Source organism: Hemiscyllium ocellatum, chromosome 18, assembly GCF_020745735.1.
Source record: "Hemiscyllium ocellatum isolate sHemOce1 chromosome 18, sHemOce1.pat.X.cur, whole genome shotgun sequence".
Lineage (NCBI taxonomy): Eukaryota > Metazoa > Chordata > Chondrichthyes > Orectolobiformes > Hemiscylliidae > Hemiscyllium > Hemiscyllium ocellatum.
In genome coordinates, this window is record NC_083418.1 from 60,087,302 (window position 1) to 60,113,380 (window position 26,079).

The following is a 26,079-nucleotide window of genomic DNA, read 5'->3' on the forward strand; positions in this document are numbered from 1 at the left end:
GGAGGTAGACCTGGAGTGAATGCAAAATGTTTTCCACCCATTCAATTTCTGTATCCCACCACCATCCAAGACTCAGCTACACCCAATGCACACCACTCCTATAGCTCCCTCTGAGCGCCTGCCCTAAACACTTATCTGACACCCTAACCTTCTCGTCCATCTGTCTCCTAACCCCAACCAATCCCTTCACTGACCATACATGCTAGTCCTTTCATGGTAGCTTTTAGAGTGCTACTAGACTTTTCAATTTCAGAATAGGACACTCAGTGCTCTAAAAGGCAGAAACATTATTTCTACATAATTGACCTACAGGGCATTTTGATTTGATGAATGTTTCGTCAACGCAAAGTGTGGACAGTGTTTGGATAGCTCGACCTGTCTACTGAACAGGTATAGCGATTTTCAATAGCGATCTTCGACAGTATGATTTTCTATAGCATAGGGTTGCGGAGGAACACCACTGCTGTTTTATAGCAGAACAATCTGTACATTTCCCCCTTGTTTTTAAAAGAATTAACGCTTTCCTGTTTAAAAAAAATAGATGAAAGATACCGGAGATATCCTCAGACCCTTCAGTAATTTTCTATAAACCTGCTTAAATTACTCATAAGCAGCACCAAGACTATTCTATGAACACTTGTGGTAAGGACATTGTGAACATAGGATTAAGATTAAAAGTTTCAAAACAAAACTCAACCTTGAAATCCTACCCCATCCCTCTGTTACCTGTGTATTCTAAAATTCAAATACGCTCAGACTAATCTCCAACCTTGCACCCTCTTTAAATTACAGCTAGTCTGAAACTAATCTTACTATATTGTAACTTGCACTAAGTCCTGCCCTAACCCCTCAGAACTGTAAAAGAGTCATATTGGATTTGATGTTAATTCTTTTTCCTCAGATGCTGCTAGACCTGCAGAGTTTCTCCAGCATTTTCTGTTTGTTTAATTGATTGCTTGCTTGCTGCCCTGCGTTAGTTCTCAGTCTTGAAGCACTTTGATTATAAAATTCTGATCTTGCTTTAAAAAAGTCACATCATGTCATCCTTTGCCAGATCTGTGTTTTTCCAATTCTGACTTCTTAGGTTTCCCCACTGTGCAAAAATTCTCTTTCTAAATTTCCATATCTGTTTTTCCTACTTAAAAGTGTCCTATTTGAATAAGGTTTTGATCTTCAATATACACATATCATCCACATTATTTTGGAACTGTTGTTACTGACTCTTGGTCCTACTTGTACACAGCAGTAAATAATAGTGAGTGCCAAATTTTACTTGTACCTTCATACTGAATCCATTAACTGGTCAGCATTTCAAAGGCAGTCCCCAGCTGTCAATGAAAAACATTTTTCTTAGCTGCTACAGTTGTGCACTGTTTAGTGCACTACACCATTATACACTGTAACCAGTTCTGTATTACTGCTTAGATGCAACTTACCCAGATCTATTAGTGAGAGTTTTGCCAGCAGCTGTTGCAACGACTTAGTGTAGTCTGTTAAGCAACTTAGTGTATTTGAGTGTAAATTCTGCTGTGCACAAACAGATACTTGAAACCAATAATAATAAGTAGGTGCCATGTGAAGTTCACTTCCCCTTTCCATTCAGTGGATGTGGTTGCCCACTGGTTGTGGGTGCTATCTCTTCACTTGTGTCCCAAAGTGAGAAAATGAAAACTTTTGTTATGATTATATCTGTTGCTTTACGTACATGTGTAAAAGTGATTGCAAATACAAACCTTCAATAATTTTGATTGTATATGTGACTCTGAGTTAAAACACAAGTCACCCAGTGCTATTAGGTCGGGTATTTTGACCTACTAGCATCATCCTGACAAACTGGAAAATTGCCCAGGTATGTTATCTACATAAAAAGCAGGACAAATTCAACCCTGCCAATTATTGCCCATCAGTCTTCTCTCGATCATCAGCAAAGTGATGGAAGATGTTATCAATAGTGTTATCAAGCGGCACTGGTTCAGTGATTATCTGCTTAGTGACGCCCAGTTTGGGTTCCATCTGGACCATTCAGCTCCTGACCTCATAACTTTGGTTCAAGCTTGGAGAAAAGAGCTTAATTCCAGAGGTGAAATGAGAGTGACAGCCCTTGACAACAAGGTTGCATTTGACCGAGTGTAGAATCAAGGGCCCCGAGCAAAACAAATCAATGTGCAACGGGGGCAAACTCTTGGTGGTTGGAATCATACCTGGCACATAGGAACATGGTCATGATTGCTGGAAGTCAGTCATCTCAGCTCCATCAGATCTCTGCAGGAGTTCCTCAGTGTAGAGCCCTAGGCCCAACCATTTTCAGCAACTTTGTCAATGATCTTCCCTCCATCATAAAGTCAGAAGTAGGGATGTTCGCTGATGATTGCACAATGTTCACCACCATTTGCCATTCCTTGGATACTGAAGCAGTCCGTGTTTAAAATGTAACACGATCTGGACAATAACCAGACTTGGGCTGACAAGTGGCAAATAACATTTGCACAGTGCAAATGCCAGGTAATGAGCAAATCCAATAAGAGGCAATCTAACCACACTGAACCCTCGACTGTCAACATCTTGGGGGTTACCATTGACCAAATACTCCACTGGGCTCACCATATAAACACAGTGGCTATAAGAGCAGGTCAGAGACTAGGAATTCTGCAGCAAGTAATTCATCATCTGGCTGCCCAAAGCTTGTCCACGATCTATAAGGCACAAGTCGAGCATGTGATGGAATATTCCCCACTTACTTAGATGGGTGCAGCTCCAACAATACTTGAGAAGCTTGATACCATCAATGCTAGGAAATAATCATTTCTTAGGGTTATTTAGACTCTGAAAAATTATGCAAAGGTATTAAAATGGGGTTGAATTTCAAATTTTGGAGTGTTACATGAACCAGCATATATGCATGCTAAAAGTCAGTGAGACTGCTTTATAATTTCCAGTGTCTAGATATGTAAAGATAATTTTGGTTTATTAAAATTAGCAGATAGTTACTTGATGATATGTTTGAAATATTAATGTATTTTCTTTAATTGTCAAGGTATGCACTCTTCAACACCTTCTGAACTGTTCGTCACTGGAGCTCTACAAGCTTCTGGAACATTCCCACCATCTGCTCTTGCAGCGTATCAGCATCCTTCTTCCTTTAGTAGTCGAAGTTTTACTGGTGCACAGCCCCTGACACTACAAGATGTACCTTTCAGTCCTACGACAAATGGACTCCTTTCTCCTCATGATCCCTTGCTTCAAATCAAGTCTTCTCAAGCGGCTGGTCCTTCCCCTTTGACTTTTGACAGAATTGGTAGTACTGTTTTAAGTACAAGCATACCCCCATCTTCAACATACCGCTCTGCTCAAGAATCTGCTCCTCATCACTTACAACCACAATTCAGTTTGTTGCCTTCAGCACTTGGACCAACTCAACCAGCCTCTCAAGCATACGGCACATCAGTTTTTTCTAGTTCAACTGCCTCCATTGAAAGGGCACTTCAAAGAGAATGTAGCGTTATTAAGCATCACCAGCGGCCTTCAAGCTCACACTCAGTACAGGTGCAATTACCAAGTTCTCACCATTCCTTACAAGGTTATCTTACCAGTGGGAATGAAGTTGATTTTCAGGGAACTTCAAGGCATGCAGGTTTGACATGTAGTCCACTTGGAGACCAGTCTCAGGTGAGCAGTGATGGAACGCAGCAAAAGAACTCTGCTGTAACAGTTGAACAGTCACAGAGTTATTCACCCACTGTTCAGTCTCTTGATTATTCTTCAAAAACTAAAACCTGTTCATCAAGACCAGCTCAGCGTTCTACAAAAACTGCCAAATCTCAAAGTGCAACAGCTACCGGGCAAACACAGAGTTATTCCACACCTACACAAAAGCAAAGTTCGGTAATATCAAGCCAGTCACAAGTGTACTCTTCAGGACAGGCTTCAAATCTAATAATGTCAATTAGTCAGTCCCAGAACTATACTTCAACACAGTCTCAGAGCCTGTCAGCTGTCAGTCACTCAGAGGTGTATTCTTCCAGTCAGCCTGAGAAGCTCTCTACTTTAAGCAAGTCACCAGTTTCTTATTCTAGCCCGTCACAAAACCTAACACCTGTTAGTCAAGCACTCAGTTACTCTTCAGATCAGCCGCAGGTATTGCCTTCAGTTAGCCTCACTGATGACTATTCTGGTCAGCCACAAAATTTATCTTCTATTAGCCAAGCACACAACTATCCTTCTGGACATTCTCAGGGTATACCTGCTGTGAGTCAGTCACAAAGCAGCTATTCTGTGCAGTCACAGGGCTTATCAACTGTTAGTCTTTCGCAAAGTTATACTTCCGGACAATCTCTCACTTTGACATCACAAACGCCATCATTACCATTTTCTTCTTCTACTGGAGCACAGAATTTATCATCTTCAAGTCCTACTCAGGACTTTATGTCTATGCATTCTTCGCCAACCAGTCAACCACAAAGTGTTCATTCACCGTCTCAGAAGTTCTTGTCAGGAGTACATTCACCTACTTTCACTTCATCTCATTCACAGACCATGAAGAGTACTCAGTCATCCACAGACATAAAGCAGTCATATATTAAGAGGAAGTCTGATTCAGACTTGTTTGTATCATCTAAGGAAGATGACGAAAGTTTTCCTATTCAAGATTTGTTACAGCAGCAGCCTTCTCTTGAGGCATCTACTCCAGGTTTAACAGAAAGTAGAATTGGGGAGGAGAATGCTGTTTATGCTGTCTCAAAAGCAGATGACCGATATCTATCTCAGAGTGTGATCAGAAGTAATTCTCGCCTAGAAGACCAGGTTGCTGCTCTCACTTTTCAGGGATCAAAAACAGATGAAAGAAAACATGAACATTTGAAGCAATTTAGTGTGACCCAATCCATTGAAGCAATGGTAACTCATCATGGTCAGTCAGTTGGCAGTAACAACAATCTGAAAACGCAAGACATGAAAAAGGTAGTTAATTTATCGCAGTCATCACATATTATTATGGGTTCTGAAGAATTGAAGCAGCCTCATTCTCTATTACATAAAGCACAGGAGGCTAGAGCACAAGCTCATCAAGCACAAGTAATTAATTCTTCTCAGCATTTGCAAACACACACGGTATGCCAGACTCCTCGGTTACAGCTCTCTGGCACACAGGTACTCCTAGATACATCGCGCGAAATGCCATTGTCTTTAATACAACCATCAGTAGCACAGCAGCCCCAGTTACTACAGTCAGGCCTAGGTCAATCCCAAGCGTCAGCACAGTCACAGCAAATACAGGCTCAGTCTCAGGCATCACATCATCAATCACAGTTTCTTCAACTTGAGAGACACATTGCCCAAGCCAATACACCACAGTCTCAACAGCTTCTCCAACAAAACTCTGAAGTAATGAAACTGAATGGTACAGAATCTTCAAAACCACTACAGCTAACAACAAAAGATCATTTTGACCCATCACACAGGCAAGATTCAAAATCTCAGTTTGTTGGCCTTAGTTCTGTCTGTTTTTCAGAATCTATGTTGCTTGGTGTTGAGAGAAATCTCTTCTCTGGTGTTGAAGATGTGTTTACTGCAAATGAAGGGTTTGCCAAGTCTGCTTGCAATGAATCCAGCATTCAGTCAGTTGAATGCGCTGATCGTTCAAAATCTGCATTTCAGACTGCATCTGGAAGGCATGTTTCACCAAGTTTTCACGCTTCTCAAACTGTACTGCCCAATCAACAGAATATGCATAATTTGACGTTAAGCAATAGTCAAATTAATTTGGATCTAGAGGCAGTACCATTAGATAGTTCAGCTCAATCTAAAACTTCAAGCCTTGATCAACAAACCGTTGGAACTTCAGACCAGCACGTACAGGTTGGGCTTACTGCAACAAATATGAATTCCATTCAGGATTGCAATGATCAGGAGATTGAAGGTCTTAAGAAACAATTAGGTGCTAATCCAGAATCTGAAGAAGAGGATAATGATGACATTCCTGATGATGGTGCCATAAATAATGCTAAGGATCCAGACTTCATTCCTAGTGGTAGAAGTAACACAGATGAGAGTGCTGTGTCAGATATTGATTACAACGTGGGTGATGAAGTTACACAAGGATCTAGTAACAAACGAAAATTAAAAAGACCAGCAAAGCCTAAATTGATACTGGGTGTACAGATAGATGGATGGTCTCACAGTTTGCCTGAAGAAGGAGGGAGTCTAGATTTGGCTGCAGATCAGAAGAAACAAAGAACAAAAGTACGAACAAAAGAAACTTTAGATGATGAACTTTTTAGCCAGAAACCAGTAAAACGAAGTGGGCTGGGTAAGCGCCTGAATTCCAAAGATGCAAACTCACCTCATACATCTAATGATAGTTATTATGAATGTTACTACCAGCAAGAAAGGATAAATCAAAAGATTAGAGAAGTTGAGGAAAAGCAACCAGAAGTTAAAAGTGGTTTCATTGCTTCCTTTTTAGACTTTCTTAAATCAGGACCTAAGCAGCAGTTTCCTGCACCTTCAATACGCATGGCACATCGCAATCGACGTCCATCTGCCAATACCATTCATATTCCCCATCTACCAGTTTCAACACAGCAATCGGTGCCAACTGCCTTAATATCTACTGAAAGTGGTTCTACTAGTCCTTGCAAAAAAATAGATAATGATCTGAAGAAAAATCTGGAAACATTACCTGCATTTTCCTCCGATGAGGAAGATTCAGTTGGGAGGAACCAGGATCTTCAGAAGAGTATTTCCTCAGCACTTTCTGTTTTGGATGATCCTGCTAATAAAAAAGAAAAATCAAACACAAACGGTAAGGACAGTACATGCTTTAAGTAAACTAGGCCCTATAATTTTGTCAACATATTGCTTCAAGGATCTGCTCTCTGTAAAATGTGAAACTTCGTCTTGTGATCCTGTTATGCAGCAGCAGTCCCTCTCTTTCATAGAGTATATATTTTGCCTGAGCAAAGCATATTTTTGATGTGGTGGAAGCTTTCAAAAATTGCATGTTCTAAGTTATTTTTGAAAATGAAAGAAATTCTTATATTCACAAAGTATTGGGCAGGTAGATTTGTAGTTTATTTGGTTTTAAAAAAGAAACTGTGATCAGGTATATATCATCTTGTTAATATTTCCTTAGTTGCTTTGACCCGAATGATCTTTCACAATTAGAGGGCACATAAAAATACCTTTTGATGTACAACAGATTAACAAATTGACGGCATATTATGATATGTTACAAATTCCAATCTAATATGTGGCCACTTTTAATTTTTTGTTTTGCTATTATAAATGGAATAGAATCAGAGTTTTATACCTCAGAAATAATGGTGGCCCATCAATTTCTTCATTGCTTCCATATTCTCAGCCCAGGTTTACTCCCCGTTCTGATACCATATTAATATCAATGATTCCATATCAAACACTTTTTTAAAAAAAAAATTCTGTACAATAAATCTTTCTTTAAAATTCATTGTTCTTAAGAGAAAATAGAAAACCTTTTCTTTGCCAATGTTAAAAGTTCCCTGGCGGTGATTTTTAAAATATATTTAAAAAAGAGAAAGTGGTAACATATGCTGTATAATTATTTTAATTGCTGTGTTGTACAATCTCCTAGTAACCTGTATCTCCAGGTGATGAATCTGAAAAGTGTGAATGCCTATAAATTACTGCTAAATTATAAAACCTTAATTTTTGTTCTATTCATATTTTTATGATGAAGTTCACAAATATCAAAATTGTGTTTTTGATAAAATTTGTATACCTTCAAGAAGGTACGTATGTTTACAGTTTTGACTTTTATCTGTATTCATTGCATATTTCCTTTACTAGAGTTCATCACTAATGGGGAGAAGGATTCCAACCCTTCTATTTCTGCCATTATACAGCAGGAAAAGGTTGCAAATCCTTCTCCCCCTTTAAAAGAGGAAGTGCAGGAGCCAGCTGTAGCTCTAGAATCTCCCAAGCCAAATGAACCAGATGACCTGAATTCTACAGAGCGAGCTGCCAAACAAGAATTACTTGCTGTAGAAGGTTCAACAGATGAAGATGATATAGAAAGTGGAGGAGAGGGCATGTACAGGGAGCGAGATGAATTTGTTGTAAAGATAGAGGACATTAATGCTCTTAAGGTAATGTGGCATTTTTTTAAAAATCTGATATTTTTCATTAGGATTGAATGGAAGAAGTTAAACTTTTAATGCTGAAGATGATCAGATACAGTGTATTAAATAGTGTTTCCTGTGATGCTGGAACTCTGAAATAAAAACTGAAAATGCTGGGACTGTTCAGGTCAGGCAGCATTTATGGAGGCAAGAACAGGACATATTTGAGCTCAGTAATCTTTTCTAATTTCTCTCTTACTATTTGATGTGCTGATTGCTCCCACTATTTTGTTTTTTGACCCTGGAAGTGACTATTCTATTTAATGGTTGAGATTATTCACTCTTTAAAGAAGGCTAATAGTTGCTTAAATGCAGTATAGACAACATCTAGGAGCAAATGACTGCAGGTGCTGGAACCTGTACTGAAAACAGCAAATGCTAGAGATCACAGTGGATCAAAAAGCATGCATGAAGAGAGCGCAAGCTAACGTTTTGAGTTTACATGATTCTTCTTCGACTCTCCAGCATTTGTTGTTTTCAGTGTAGACAATATCTGACCGTTCACATTGCATATTTGCTGAAGCATTGGGATACTGTTGCTATATGGTGTAGTGAGTTTCTTCTTTGTTTGACTAATTTCCTTTCTTTTCTCTGCTATCATCAGTCAGAAGGAAGCTATTGACCTCTAAAGTTACATGAGCACCGAACCCTTTTGAATACCTTGCTGAATTCTTTATTTTTCTTTCTTTGTGGCTGTTGTGACATGGTGTTAATGCCTGTACCTCTGGGAAAGAAAGTCCCATACCTGTCATGTTGTATGTCAGAACATGTTGATTGCACTATCTACTTAAATATGATTCTCTTAAATTTTGCTTGATGACCGGAATGGACACAATAGGCTGGAGGGTCTTTCTTGATGCCATAAAAGCTCTATGACTCTGTTCTAACTTTCGTGGAGACTGATAATAGTTAACAAGGAATTTAAACTTGCTGTTTGTCGCTAGAGCTTAACAACAAAATATTTAAAGACATTAGAGTAGCTGAAGACAAAAACACTACCTTTATAGATACCATATTCTTTAAAGCACAAAAATATTTCCTTATAACTAACCAAAAGCATTTCACATGTATTTTACCCTGTCCATTATGTAGGTGATGTGGATGATGATAGTGTCATAAAGGTACATGGTACAGTTGCTATTAATGAAAATGTTATTAAATTTATCTTCCCTTTGACACCATTAACTTTATATTAGCCCATCCTAATCATGGAAGTTTGGAGTTTGTAGATTAGTGCTATTGGATAAAAATTTTCAAATGCATGAAAATCTTTCAAACCTTGGTATGTGGGCCAATTATATAGTGCTTTTCATAACCACTGGACATCTCAGTGCCACTTTGCAGTCGATAACTTTATGATGTGTTGTCATTAGTGGAACATAGAAAACACAGAAGCCAGTATGCACTTGATAAAGGTCCCAGAGGAGAAAAAAATGACCAGATGATCTGTAGTGTTGATGAAGGATAAATATTGGCCAGGCCACCAAGGATAATTACCCTGTTCTACTTTGAAATATTACCATGCATTCTCTTTACATCCCCAGAGCAGGGGACCTTGTGTATTGTATAACCTAAAAATGCCATCTCTGACATTGCAGTTCTTCCTCAGCATTGCACTGGAGTCTAGGCCTGATCTTGGTGGACAAGGTCTGAAATAGGATTTGAACAAAGAGCTCTGCGGTTTAGTGGTATGAATGCTACCAGCATCTCAAAATACAAATTAGCTCGTCATTATTGCACTGCTGTTTTTTGAACACACATTGGCTGCTGCATTTCATATCTGAAGTAATTATCACAATTCAAAAACGTCATTGGTTGTAAAGTACTTTGAGATGCTCAATGTGTTATCATCGAATATGGTCTGAAAGAATGCTGAGACCACATGGAATGAGGTGACAAGTGATGGACATATATTAATTAAAAGATAATTGGATTTAAATTGTTTGTGTAAATATGGGGAATTAGTAATCATGAGGTGAGTCTTTTATGTAATGTGGTTAACTGAAATAAAACTTAAAATTGGAATAAAGCATGCAAATGAGGACTTTAGGAGAAAGTGAGGACTGCAGATGCTGGAGATCAGAGCTGAAAAATGTGTTGCTGGAAAAGCGCAGCAGGTCAGGCAGCATCCAAGGAGTAGGAGAATCGACATTTCGGGCATAAGCCCTTCTTCAGGAATGAGGACTTTAGTTCTGTTTGATTGCAGTAATCTTTTGGACTATAACACAGTGATTGTGAAGCACCATTTAAAAGTGTCTCTTACTATTCCACTGAATCTCCTTCCCATCTTTCATTCCCTACCTTTTTTTCTTTGACCACTTGGGAATGTTGATCTGACAAATTCAATGGTGTGTCCATTGTTCCATGATCCCAGTTGAGACCCCTACTTATTCCATGAATTGTCTAGAGACAAGTAACTATTTTTTTTAAAGCTGACAAAGAGAGAGAGCCAGAGGCCTTACTAAGTAACTAATAAACTCATTCTTTCAACTCAAGAAAGCCTGTTTAAATGGACTTTTAAAAACATAATTCCATCTGGTCAGAGAGGAAGGTGTCCGCAAGGAAAGTGATCCTTTCTGAAGTTAACCTTGTTGTAACCTACTAAGTGAGCCAGTAGAGCCAATGTAGGTGGAGAGCCAGTTCATCTTTCCTCATCCAGAAGCATGACAATTTTGGGTATCCTGTTGGAATTGTAGTAAATTGTGTACCCTTCCCCAGAGACTGATGGTAACACTGCTCTCGTTGCAATTTGTTTTGAATGTTATGTGCTAGTTTCCTGTTCTTTGATTTAATTTGAGGTAGTAAAGAGTAGATCCTAGTGAGACTACAGTAATAAATGTGGGAATGTGAAAAGGAATTGTTGGTAAATTTATTATGCTGCCATTCTGTGCTATTAGCAACTACTGTTGCAAATGTTTCCTGCCAATTTTCTTTGACGGAACGAAAAGTTACTACTTTCGTGTTACAATGGAGCATATATACAGAGCCACAAAACTGCATAAAGCTTAAAAAATCTGTTCTGATTTTCAAATTAACATCTGTTGCTTGGAAGCTTACCAGGTTCCTGTTTATCTTTTGAGTTACATTTTTATGGTTGGCAGATGTTCTCTATGGAACTTATGCTCATTACAAAATAGTTTTCTTCTGTCTATTGATTAATTCAGTATAAAAGTGCAGAATATGTAGCAAAAGACTAATCAGGGCAAATATTGCTCAAACATGTAAATATACCATACATTTTCCAGTATTATTTACACTTAACTAACAAAACAGCTTCTCTAATTGAAGTCTTATTGTCTCCTTACCACTGCTTCTTTCTTCCCATCACTCAAATGAACAACTTTGTTGGAAGGGGTTTTCCAAAATAAGAAGTGTCGCTGCATTACTGGTTAATTCAAACACTATTTTCCTCATTGCTTGAGGCTGTTGAATGATTTTTCTCTTTTCATTATGAAGAGATTGAACCGGCAGGCAAATGTGGGACTCGATCCAAAACAAAATTGAACTGAGTTTATCTTAAAATTAACGTACCAAGACATTTTGGCAAATATGTCTTTTTATAACTGTTTTTAGAAATTTTAGCAAAAAGAATCTTATGTTGGGTTGCGAAACCTGTAACGTTTCACTTGATAAAATTGCACAGGTAAAATAAATCTTGTTTGAAATGTAATTCAGCATTTTATTACTCGAATGAAATATCAGTTTGTGAGATTTCACATGCCTGTTTGTCAATCTTCAGTAAGCACTAAGCATTGATTAAATTCCACTGACCTGTCAGTGCTATTGTATTAGTTGTTAGCATGATTTAAAACTTTCTTGTAGCTGAAATGCTGAAGCCCTGGAAAACTAAGATAACCTTATTATGAAGTAAAAGCATAGTGCTAGAGAAATTCAACAGGTCTGGCAATATCTGTGGACAGAGAAGCAGATTACATTTTGAGTCCAACATGGCTGTCTTTCAGAACTGTGGTTTACAAGGTATGCAAAATGTAGATGAGTATTTTTGATAAAGCAATGATGGCAGTGCGACCTGGAATGGGCTGGAAAAGGAGTTTAATAGCAACAGTAGTTGAGGAAAAGTGGCAGACATTTAAGAAAGTAGTTCAAGGCTCACAGGTAAAATATTTCTCGATGAGGAACCTAACAAGATGCTGCTCAGGAAGCTGCTGAGTAAGATAAGGGCCCATGGTGTTAAAGACAGAAAAACTGCAGATGCTGGAATCCAAGGTAGACAAGCAGAAGGCTGGGAGAACACAGCAAGCCTGGGAGCTGCCTGTGAAATGTCTCAGAAATGTCGATCTTTTCATCAATTGAGGATTTCCTGCCACTTTAGTTGACAGGGTCCTCAGCCGTTTCCAACTCATTTCCCACATTTCTGCCCTCACCCCTTCTGTACTCTCACAACACCAATAAGGTTCTGCTAGTCCTCACTTTCCACCAGACTAGCATCTGCATCTAAAGCTGCCATTTCCATTGCCTCCAGCAGATGCCACCACCAGAAACACATTCTTCTCCCTTTCCTTCTCAGCATTTTGCAGGGACCATTCCCTCTAGGACATCCTAGTCCACCCCTTCTGCATTCTCAGCGCCTCCCCACACCCCATGGCGCCTTCCCATGCAATCATGGAAGGTGTAATACCTTCAAAGTTTGTGCGAAGATTTGTAGACTTCCTAGCAGCACTAGAATGCGCACTCAGGAACAATGGACTGACTGAAGAGACACAACAAACAGTGAGACAAACGGTCGTACCTATGATGATAAGAAAAAGACAAACACATAACCTCAACACCAAGGAGAGGGAAGCACTGAAAGCACTAAGAAATGATAAGAACATAATCATACTACCAGCAGATAAAGGCAGAATGACTGTCATCCTAGATAGATCAGATTACATCAATAAAGCACAACACCTACTAGCAGACACCAACACCTACCAAATGAAGGATTCTGTCCCCACACCACAACTCACCAATAGAATAAATAACACACTAAGGAATCTACAAAAAAATGGACAGATAACCAAAGCGGACCTACGAAGAATGAAACCGGAAAGCAACAACACCCCCAGATTCTATGGACTACCCAAAGTACACAAACCAGACATCCCACTCAGACCCATAGTATCACTACCAGGGACACCAGCATACAAACTGGCCAAAGAACTACAACAGAAACTGAAACACCTGGTCAGCGGATCCAAACACTCTATACAATCAACACAGGAATTCTTGGACGCCATCAGGAATACACACATAGACGAAGAAGAAACCATGATCTCATTCGACGTGACGGCACTGTTCACTTCGATTGACAAAACCCTAGCCAGAGAAACAATAGCCAACCTACTGGACATACATAACAGAAAACAGGAGGCGGAACCTATCAACAAAGACGGCATACTTAAACTACTGGACTTGTGCCTCACTACACACTTTACATTCAACAATCAGATATACGAACAAATCAACGGAACACCCATGGGATCACCAATCTCGGGACTCATAGCAGAGGCAGTTATGCAAAGGTTAGAACAAACAGCCCTACCACAAATTCAACCCAAACTCTGGGTCAGATATGTCGATGACACGTTCGTAATCATCAAAAACACGGAAATAGAAAAAACACACCGGATCATCAACGCCATACTCACAGGAATCCGATTCACGAGAGAAGTAGAAAAGGATAGACAACTCCCATTCCTAGACGTGATAGTACAGAGAACACCGAACGGAGAATTCACCACAAGGGTACACAGAAAAACAACACACACAGACCAAGTCCTAAACTATAAAAGTAACCACCCCAACACACACAAACGAAGCTGCATCAGGACACTGTTCAAAAGAGCTACTACACACTGCAGTACACCAGAACTGCGAAAAGAGGAAGAAGAACACCTATACAAGGTATTCGCCAAAAACGGATACCCGCGCAACTTTATCAACAGATGCCTAAGAGATAGACCACGGAACGAGGACATGACACAACCAAAAGGACTAGCCACACTACCATACATCAGGAGCGTTTCAGAACTGACAGCCAGACTACTGCGACCCTTAGGACGCATAACGGCACACAAACCAACAGCCACGCTCAGACAACAACTTACTAGAACAAAGGAGCCAATACCCAACATGAGTAAAACTAATGTAGTTTATAAAATACCATGCAAGGACTGCACAAAACACTATATAGGACAAACAGGAAGACGACTAACAATCCGCATACATGAACACCAACTAGCCACGAAACGACACGACCAGCTATCCCTAGTAGCCACACACTCAGACAACAAGCAACATGAATTCGACTGGGAAAACACTACTATCATAGGGCAAGCCAGACAGAGAACAGCCAGGGAATTCCTAGAAGCATGGCATTCATCCACAAACTCCATCAACAAACACATCGACCTGGACCCAATATACCAACCTCTACAGCGGACAGCTGAAACTGACACCCGGAAGCGGCAAGGACAGACCACTATAAATACCGGAAGAAACATCAAAGAAGTGCTTCGCAGGAGGCTCCAGAGCACTGATGATGTTCCTAGCCAGGGGACGAAACGTTTGCAACAAAAACTTCCAGCTCGGCGAACAGAACACTACTACAGGTGTAATACCTGCCTGTTTATATCCTCGTTTCTCACTCTCCAAAGTTCCAGACTCTCAACTTCTGAGTATAGGAGTTGGGATGTCATTTTGTGGCTGCACAGGATGTTGGTGAGGCCACTTGAACAACTGTGTACATTTCAGATTGCCCTGCTATAGAAACGATATTAAATTGGTAAGGGTGCAGAAAAGGTTTACAAGGAATGTTACTGGACTGGAGGGTTTGAGTTGTATGGAGAGGCTGGATAGGCTGGCACATTTTTCCACTGGACGGTAGGAAGTTGAGGGGGTCACCTTTATAGAGGTTCATAAAATCATAGAACTTAGAACATTACAACGCAGTACAGGCCCTTCCCCTCAATGTTGCGCCACCCTGTCATACTAATCTGAAGCCCATCCCACCTACACTATTCCATGTACGTCCATATGCCAGTCCAATGACGACTTAAATGCACTTAAACTTCGCGCATCTACTACCATTGCAGGCAAAGCATTTCCATACCCATACTACTTTGAGTAAAGAAACTACCTCTGACATCTGTCTTATACCTATCTCCCCTTGTGTCCCCTCATGTTTGCCGTCCCCGTACTTGGAAAAAGGCTCTCCCTGTCCACCCTATCTAACCCTCTGATTATCTTGTATATCTCTATTAAGTCACCTCTCAACCTCCTTCTCTCTAACGAGAACAGCCTCGAGGCCCTCAGCCTTTGCTCATAAGACATTCCCTCCATACCAGGCAACATCCTACTAAATCTCCTCTGTACCCTTTCCAAAGCTTTCACATCCTTCTTATAATGCGGTGACCAGAACTGTACACAATACTCCAAGTGTGGCTGTACCAGAGTTTTTTACAGCTGCAGCAGAACTTCCTGGTTCCAGAACTCAATCTCTCTATTAATAAAGGCCAAAACACTGTATGCCGCCTTAACAACCCTGTCAATCTGGATGGCAACTTTCAGGGATCTGTGTACATGGACACCAAGATCTCTCTGCTCATCTGCAATCCCAAGAATCTTACCATTAGCCCAGTACTTTGCATTCCGATTACTCCGTCCAAAGTGAATCACCTCACACTTTCCACATTAAACTCCATTTGCCACCTCTCAGCCCAGCTCTGCATCCTATCTATGTCTCTCTGCAACCTACTACATCCTTCATCACTATCCACCCACCTTAGTGTCGTCCGCAAATTTACTAACCCAACCTTTCTCAGCCCTCATCCAGGTCATTCATAAAAATGACGAACAGCAGTGGACCCAACACCAACCCTTGCGGTATGCCGCTAGTAACTGGATACCAAGATGAGCATGTTCCATCACCGACAACCCTCTGTTTTCTTTCAGCAACCCAATTACTGATCCAAACGACTGTTTCCCACAATCCCATTCCTCCACATTTTGTATAATAGCCTACTGTGGGGAACCTTATCGAATGCCTTGCTGAAATCCATATACACCACATCAACTGGTTTACTCTCATCTACTTGTTTCGTCACTTTGTCAAAAAACTCAAAGATTCATTAGGCACGACATACCCTTCACAAACTGTGCTGACTGTCCCTGATCAGATTATTCTTTTCTAGATGGTTGTAAATCCTATCTCTTATAACCTTTTCCAAGACTTTACCAACAACTGAAGTGAGACTCATTGGTCTGTAATTACCAGGGTTTTCTCTAATACCCTTTTTGAACAAGGGAACCACATTTGCTATTCTCCAGACATCAGGCACTATTCCTGTAGACAATGACGATTAGAAGATCAATGCCAAAGGCTTGGCAATCTCTTTCCTTGCTTACCAGAGGATCCTAGGATAGATCTCATCCGGCCCAGGGGACTGGTCTATTTTCACACACTGCAGTATTTCTAATACCTCTTCCTTGTGAACCTCAATCTCTTCTAGTCTAGATGCAAGTATCTCTGTATCTTCCTCGCCAACATTTTCATTTTCTACAGTGAACACTGTCGAAAAATATTTATTTAGTGCTTCCCCTATCTCCTCTGACTCCACACACAACTTCCCACTATAATCCTTGATTGGCTCTAATTTAACTCTCATCATTCTTTTATTCCTGACATATCTATGCAATGCCTTAGGGTTAACCCTGATCCTATCCGCCAACAACTTCTCATGTCCCTGACTGGCTCTTCTGAACTCTCTTTTCAGGTCTTTCCTGACTTTCTTGTAACCCTCAAACGCCCTAACTGAGTTTTCATATTTTGCCCTAACGTAAGGGGGATAGATAAGGTGAATAGTGTTGGTCTTTTCCCCAGGGTAGGGGAGTTCAAAACTATGGGGCATATTTTTAAGGTGAGAGGAGAAAGATTTAAAAGAGACCTGAGGGGCAACTTTTTCTGAGTGTGATACATATGAGGAATGAACTGTGGGAGGAAGTGGTAGATGCAGGTACATTTAAAAGACATTTGAGTAAGTACATGAATAGGTATGGTTTAGGAGGATACGGGCCTCCTAAAATTATAGGCCAATTAGCCTAACCTCGGTTGTTGGTAAAATTCTAGAATCCATCATTAAGGATGAGGTTTCTAAATTCTTGGAAGAGTAGAGTCTGATTAGAACAAGTCAACGTGGATTTAGTAAGGGGAGGTCGTGTCTGACAAACCTGTTGGAATTCTTTGAAGAGGTGACAAGTAGGTTAGACCAGGGAAAGCTGGTGGATGTGGTCTATCTGGACTTCCAAAAGGCCTTTGATAAGGTGCCACACGGGAGGCTGCTGAGCAAGGTGAGGACCCATGCTGTTCGAGGTGAGCTGCTGGTATGGATTGAGGATTGGCTGTCTGACAGAAAGCAGAAATTTGGGATAAAAGGTTCTTTTTTGGAATGGCGGCCGGTGACTAGCGGTGTCCCGCAGGATTCGGTGTTGGGGCCGCAGCTGTTCACATTATATATTAATGATCTGGATGAAGGGACTGGGGGCATTCTAGCAAAGTTTGCCAATGATACGAAGTTAGGTGGACAGGCAGGTAGTACTGAGGAAGTGGGGAGGCTGCAGAAGGATCTAGACAGTTTGGGAGAGTGGTCCAGGAAATGGCTGATGGAATTCAATGTGAGCAAATGCGAGGTCTTGCACTTTGGAAAAAAGAATACAAGCATGGACTACTTTCTAAACGGTGAGAAAATTCGGAACATTGTTCCTTCACTAGGTAGCTGTGGGACAGGATCATAACGCACAGAATTTATAGCAAAAGATTACAGCGTTATGCAACTGAAATGATATATTGAACAAACCTAGATTGCTGTTAAGTCTTTCATCTTTTAGAGTGGGTTGCAGTTTTCAGTTCATTAATATGTAAATCCCAGAACTACTTTTAAGTCATATTCTTGAGATAACGTAAGGCTTTATAAAACAAAAGTGACATCTCAGCTCAGGCAACACATTAAAGGTATGAAGTTATCCCAATTTTGAGTCTGAATGGTTCTATTTTCAAAGTAGGAATTTATAAAATATTACATCGATTGAGTGCCTGCGGGTTGTGCATTTTTTTTTGAGCAAAATAGAATGTATCTATAAATATAATTCTGCACATTCACCCCATAGACTTGTGTGTGTCCACGCATGAGAGAGAGAGAGTGTGTATTCTAAACCCATTCTAAAAGAGGAAAGGCTTATCATCAATCTAGGTTCATTCAATATATCATTTCAGTTGCATGACACTGTAATCTTTTGCTATAAATTGTGTCTTATGATCCTGTCCCACTACTACCTGGTGAAGGAGCAGTGCTCCAAAAGCTAGTGCTTCCAAATAAGCCTGTTGGACTATACCCTGGAGTTGTGTGATTTTTAATGTTGTCCACCCCAGTCCAACACCGGCTCCTCCACATCTTCTGCTATGTTCTTGTTGCTGCTGCATTCCTTATTTGACTGCAGTCCATCTCCTGATCGTGTGTTGAGGCTCACAAGTCTCATCTCCTATTTCTGGTCTCCTTCCTATCGGAAAGATATTGTGAAACTTGAAAAGGTTCAGAAAAGATTCACAAGGATGTTGCCAGGGTTGGAGGATTTGAGCTATAGGGAGAGGCTGAACAGGCTGGGGCTGTTTTCCCTGGAGAATCGAAGGCTGAGGCTTATAAAATTATCGAGGTTTATAAAATTATGAGGGGCGTGGATAGGATAAATAGTCTTTTCCCTGGGGCCAGGGAGTGCAAAACTAGGGGGCATAGGTTTAGGGTGAGAGAGGAAAGATACAAAAGAGACCTAAGGAGTAACTTTTTCACGCAGAGGGTGGTACGTGTATGGAAAGAGCTGCCAGAGGATGTGGTGGAGGCTGGTACAATTGCAACATTTAAGAGGCATTTGGATGGGTATATGAATAGGAAGGGTTTGGAGGGATATGGGCCGGGTGCTGGCAGGTGGAACTAGATTGGCTTGGGATATCTGGTCGGCATGGACAGGTTGGACCGAAGGGTCTGTTTCCATGCTGTACATCTCTATGACTCTATGTCTAATTAGTTTACACTAATTAGTGAAGAGAGACGGAATAAATTGTACCTGTATTCCAGAGTTTAGAAGACTGAGTGGTGATTCCAGTGAAATATGATTCAGAAGGGGTTTGACAGGGTAGACACTGATATTTTCCCTGGCTGAGGAATCCTGAACACGTGAGTTACAACTGCAGGATAAGGGTACAGTCATTTAGGCTGGAGATGAGGAGATATTGGTATTACAGGTAGGTTAGGAATCTTCAGAATTTTCCATCCCGGAGGATTGCAGATGCTTCATTTTAGAATACATCTAAAACAAAGACACATTGAATCATTTGGGGAATCAAGTGTAATGAAGAACCGACAGGAAAGTGAAGTTAAGGCAACTGATCACTCTTGATCATATTGAATGGCATAATAGTTTTGATGGGCAATATTATATTGTAACTTTTGTTCATACCATTCTTCCATCTAACTCTTGAAAAGATCAAAATCATTGTCTTTGTGCTCCCAAGCACTCTGTTCCTTGGCCAACACTTCTAATGCTCTCTTGGGAACTTCCTGATTCTGAACCAGACAGGTTGTGATCTTGGGGAGGTGTTTGGGTTTGATCACACAGTAGCTCCATCATCAAAAATTACCTACTTCTACCACTTAACATCAATTAATCTTAACCCTGCCTTGCGTATGACTCTGGATATTTCTCCTGATATCTCTTCGTAGTTTGGTTTCTGATAGTCTCCTGACTGATTTTCTATAATAAAAGCTAGACCAGCATTTATTACCCATCCCTCATTATGCAGAGGGCTGTTAGAGTTAACCATAGTGCTTGCCAACCAATTTGCACTGTTATGATGCCAGCTAATGTTTTTTCTGTATAAGTCAGATGCCAGATTGAATCTGGCTTGGTCATATTCTCTATTCTTTCACTTCTCACCAATGTGGTCTTTTTACTGAAACACAACCATCCAATAATGCAGACCTGATTATAGCAATAAAAAGAAGTCTATTACTCAAATGGAAGAAGAACCTGAACCTGACCTCATAGGTGACGCTGTTCTGCAACATTAGCCAGGATCCTACCATTAATTGTATAAGTCCTCCCATTATTTGTTTTACCAAGGTGCAATATCTCACATTTATCCATCTGCCACTCCTCAGCTCATTGACCCAATTGATGAAGATCTCTTTGTTATCTTAAAGAAACTGTTTCAATAACTTAACAAGGACTTTTGCAAATTGACAAACAAAAGCTTTCCAACCCATGGGTTTTCCCCCACGCAAAAACTGAACAGAAAGCAAGTTATTGCTCCTCAATGCTTACTCTGTCAACTTGTAAAAAACTCATTGCAAGTAAATCCCCATCATCTTCCACTCACGTACAAACCAAAACCCACATTCCAAAGGACAGTGGCCACAGAAACAGGCCCTTCAGCGGCACGGTGGCACAGTGGTTAGCACTGCTGCCTCACAGCGCCAGGGACCTGGGTTCGATTCCCGCCTCAGGCGACTGACTGTGTGGAGTTTGCACGTTCTCCCCGTGTCTGCGTGGGTTTCCTCCGGGTGCTCCGGTTTCCTCCCACAGTCCAAAGATGTGCGGGTCAGGTGAATTGGCCATGCTAAATTGCCCGTAGTGTTAGGTAAGGGGTACATGTAGGGGTATGGGTGGGTTGCGCTTCGGCGGGTCGGTGTGGACTTGTTGGGCCGAAGGGCCTGTTTCCACACTGTAGGTAATCTAATCTAAAGACTGAGCATACCCATGACTTTCTAAACTAAAAACATTTTGCCTCTACATGGTCTGTTTTGCTCTCTTCCCTGCCTATTCATATATCTGGAAAAGTGCAGCAGGTCAGGCAGCATCCAAGGAGCAGGAGAATCGATGTTTTGGGCATAAGCCCTCCAGAATCTGCAGTCCTCACTTTCTCCTATTCATATATCTGTCAAGGTGCCTCTTAAATATTTGTTATTGCATCCACCTCCTTTGCCAGCACATTTCAGAAATTGACAACTCTTTGTGTTTTTAAAAAAAACTTGCCTCACGCATCTCCTTTAAACCTCCCCTCTAATTGGGCAAAGGGGAGTAATTGACTCCCCTAGTAGTCTAGCAATTGATGCTTCTAGCCTGGGAAAGAGACTGACTGTCCATTCTATGCATGCCTCTCATAATTTTGTTAACTTCCATCAGGTTGCCCCTAATTCTTCAATCTTCAAGTGAAAACAAACCAGTTATGTCGAATCTTCCTCTTAGCAAAAACGCTCCAAATAAGGGAACATTCTGATAAACAATTTCTGTACCCTCTGCAAAGTTTCCACATCCTTCTGGTAGTCTGGTGACCAGAACTATACACAATATGTTAAATGTGGCCTAACCAAATTTCTGTACAGCTGCAAATTTATGTGCCAGTTTTTATATTGTACGCTCTGATTAATGAAAACCAGCATGTCATATGCCTTCTTGACCACATCATCCACTTGTATGGCCACTTTTTGGGAACTGTGGACTAGTATGTCTGTATCCCTCTGTATGTTGATACTACTAAGGGTTCTGCCATTTATTGTATACTTCCCTCCAACATGAGATTCTCCCAAAATGCATTACCTCACATTTATTCCGGATTAAACTCTATCTGCAATTTCCCTGCCCTGGTCTCTGGCCTATTCAAGTTTTTGCTTATATATACAAGCACAGTAGGGGTGCCAGCACTGATCTCTGGAGGGCACTGCTTGTCACAGCTCTCAAGGCAGAAAAACATTCTTTCAGCATTATTGTGAGTAAGCCTGTTGTGTATCCATTTTAGCAGATCCTATGTGACTTCACATTTTATATCTACCTGCCATGAGGGATCTTGTCAAAGATCTGCAAAACTCCCTTTGGTCACCATTTACTGCCCTTTTCTCATCAATTACCTTTGTCGTTTCCTCAAAACAACTCAATTGAATTTGTGAGAGACAGTCTTCCCCACACAAAGCCATGCTGTCTGTCTCTAAGTCCATGTTTTTCCAAATATGAGTAAATTTATCGCAAAGAATTTGTCAACAATTGCCCTATCACTGGAGTAAATCTCACTGGCCTGTAGTTTCCTGATTTATCCCTGTTGCCCTTCTTAAACAAAGGAACAACGTTGGCTATTCTCAAATTATCTGGGACCTTTCTGATGACTAAAGTGGATATAAAGATTTCATACAAGGCTCCAGCAATTTCCTCACTTGCCTCCCTCAGCATTCTGGGATAGATCCCATCAAGTTCTGCCTACCTTGATGCTTTTCAAAACACCCAACACCACCTTTTTTTAATATATTGAGATGCTTTAGAATATCAAGTTATCCCTCCCAAGACACTCCATCCACCATCATCATCTCCTTTGCGAATACAGATGCAAAATATTTGTTGAGGACCTGTACTTATCCTATCTACCCTGTTGTTCCTTACATACGTATAAAATGTCTTGGAATTTTTCTTAATTCTTTTCGCGAATGCCATTTCATGGCTCCTTTTAGCTCTTTTAATTCCTTTTTTGTGTTTTTTTTTTGCAATCTTTGTATTCTTTGAGATCCTTGCCTGTCTTCAGTTTCCCTAAACCTTACGCATACATCCTTTTTTTTGCAAAGCTTTCAATTTCTCCTGTCATCCAATTTTCCTGAATCTTGTCATATGTATCCTTAATTTTCACAGGAACATGCTAGTCCTGAACTCTAACCAACTGGCCTTTAGATTCCCACATGCCAGATGTAGATTTACCGTCCATCTACATCCCTCAGTACCTGTCTCATATTGCAATAGTTATTCCATTCATTAAAAATTCAAACTGAACTCAAACTGAGCAAAATAAAAATATATAAATCTCACACCTTCTATCACAACACTTTTTTCATGCACTATAAAAGGTTGCTTACCATTTACATTGATATTTCCCACGAATTGTCCTGCTGAATGGAAGACCGAAATCTTCAACAAATGTCTTTTTTAGTCAGCAATACTCAGGTACTGGAAGTATGCTCATCTTGAACTAATGCAAAGAGTCATATTGGAGTAATGGATGCAGTATTATTTTTACATTATCCCCCAGTCCTTTGGCTGAAACCATTTTGAGTTAGGTCAGTTGGATACATAACTGAAAAGTGAACTTGGCCTAATATGAAAATTTGTTTGAGTAATATAGATTTTAATGTGTTGTAGGTCAGAGATCTCTAGGAATCTAGTAAGTATGGTGATTTATATAGTTACGTTTAATGTGTACTCAGTCAAATTTTGATGCATAGGGGAGGATGGTATTACAAAATGCATTAAGCACCAATTTCATTTTGAAATAAATTGGCACATTCTGTCAGTATACCAGCTTGCAGAGTTTACTTTAAATTAACATGCCATAACTTCAGTTCATAATCATTTAAATTTCTTGTAGCTGTCATTGGTTTCTTAGAATCTGGAAAATTTACAAGTAATAATTTAAACAGTGGCACGAAATAAGCTTTAAGTTGAGTGTGGCTAAGGTTGATGTTTATTTAATTTAAAAGTTAGTTGAGGAATTTGAGAGCAATGAGTAAGTTGAGACAGCCACGTATTGGTTCACTTAAGTGTGTTTAGCGATTTGGGATGTTAGATCACCATCCAAGGCAAACTCTACAGAAACACTTTGTTCATGAAGTCTGTTGGCCATAAATTTTCATGAGTTTTCAGGTTAAGATGAAATTGTATCTAACCACTAGAACTCTTAAAATACTATATAAATTTACAATTGACTTCACTGCTGTGCTGAATAAGTTTAAATTTACCTTGCCAAGAGTTTTCTTTCTTCAGTTACTTAATGTACTCTGAAACCTTAAAACCCAAAACTGTTGAATTCCTGTTCTTAATAGCTTTCTTCAGGCCTACATTCATTCTTGGCTGATTAGACTTCTCTATAGTATCTTGGATGTAGTCTTGTTATTTTGTAATATAAATGCAAATGTTGAGATCAGAAAATCTATAATTTGCTAGAAATGCAAAACATTGATGAGATTAATTTCATTACTTTAATTTAAATAATGCATGTGACTAAATGTGACCTGAAAACAGCATTTAGACATAGTAAAGAAAGTTTAGTAATGGACAATAGCACTATATAAAAGCAGAGTAAATGGTGTTGGATTGTGACGACAAAACGCTTTTCACTGTATTTTCTTATACGTATGACAATAAAAATCATTCATTTGTTACTCAGCAGAGGGGAAGAAGGGGCGATGTGAGCGTGCCTCTCCAAAATGGCTGTATTCATGGCAACAAAATGTTTTTCACTGTGTTTTCTCAAATACACATGACAAAAAAAAAGTTTAATTCTTTCAGAAATGTAGAAATGTATTGATTTTTGGATGCACGCTATGAACAATTCCCAATCTGAATTTAGGTTTGACTTCTCGGCTCCTGTTACTGTCTTTCTCGTACAAATGCTGCTCACTACTTACCTCCACCTCTCACCCATCCCCTTGCCCCTCATCCAGTGTTGCTCTTTTTCTCTCTCTCTCTCTCTCTCTCACACACACTCACACACACTCTCTCTCACACACACACACACACACACACACACACACACACACACACACACACACACACACACACACACACACAAATAACCACTTTAACCATCTGGATAGTTGAGATGTTGATCCATAGTTTTTATTTCTAATGTTAAGTTGTTTATTTGCAGGTGGCCTTACAAACAGGTAGAGAACCTCCTGCTATATGGAAGGTACAAAAAGCTTTGTTGCAAAAATTTATGCCTGAAGTAAAAGATGGACGGAGACAATTTTCTGCAACTAATAGCGTGAGTGGAGTCTCTTATTTAAGTAATTTTCAGTATGCCCAATTATTGAATGCAAGATTAGGAATCTAAACAGTTCTCATTTCAATTTTTTGTGTTGCTCACTTTTAATGAAAAGACAAAAGCAGTGTTTGGTAAATTTTGTTGTACAGTCAGAGATCTACAGTACTGAAAATTACCCTTTGGCCCATTGAAAGTGTTTTAGTCAAAAACAACATCTTATGTATTCTAATCCCATTTTCCAGCACTTGGCCCATTGCCTTTTATACTTTGACATCGCAAGTATACATCTGAATATGTAAATGATTCTGGGTAATTCAAGATGGTGGACGGGAAAAATTTCTGGCTGTAACAGGGTGCTCCTTTGAAGTATCTTGGGTGTTGGAGGTGACTTCCACTAATTCTAGGAGCAGCAATTACTGTATTATATGTTGTATTGATTTGGAACTTTGGAGGAAAAATATTCAAAACAATGGCACTTTAAAAGGGAGAGGAACATAGAAAGGCAGCACATGGTCAGGTCAGTGCAGGAGAGAGAAAGAAACCCACACTGCTGACTCATGCAGCAGTGAACCTGCGCAGCTACTCCCTTTGCTGTTGCATTCATGTATCATTGGACATCGGAGTGCATCTAGGAAAACTAACAAAAAATTAAATTCACAACTGATCTTGGAGGAGCCTGTTTGAGAGAGATCACAGCACAGAAACAGATAAATAAATAGTTTGAAGTGTGGCGCTGTAAGTCTGCAGTAGTGAGTAGAGTGGGTTCTTTCTTGATTTCAGTTTTATTGAGATATGTCTCTTGATTAAACTTTAAAAATATAAGCCACAAGTATTAAGTTAGGCTGGAGCAATATTTTGTAAAGGAATAAAATGGTGCTATTTTCTGGGTCTGCAGATCAGAAGAAGCATAAATGGCCCTGAGTAGAGTGACATGCTCTTCTTGTCGGATGTGGGAGTTTAGGGAGAGTTTACGTGTTACTGAGGATTATATCTATAATAAGTGCCGTTAGTTGCGAATCCAATCAGATCTAATGGATCGATTGGAGCGACAGCTCGAGGTGATGAATTTTACAA

The 26,079-nt window shown here is 40.0% G+C and overlaps 1 protein-coding gene across 1 annotated transcript in view; it reads left to right on the forward strand.

The window, feature by feature from the left end:
- qser1 (glutamine and serine rich 1) overlaps positions 1-26,079 on the forward strand; it is a 157,873-nt gene that overhangs the window by 84,899 nt on the left and 46,895 nt on the right. The window contains exons 4-6 of the mRNA XM_060839059.1: positions 3,035-6,799; positions 7,822-8,120; positions 24,889-25,005. Coding sequence (XP_060695042.1) covers positions 3,035-6,799; positions 7,822-8,120; positions 24,889-25,005 — 4,181 coding nt within the window. The remainder of the gene's footprint in view (positions 1-3,034; positions 6,800-7,821; positions 8,121-24,888; positions 25,006-26,079) is intronic.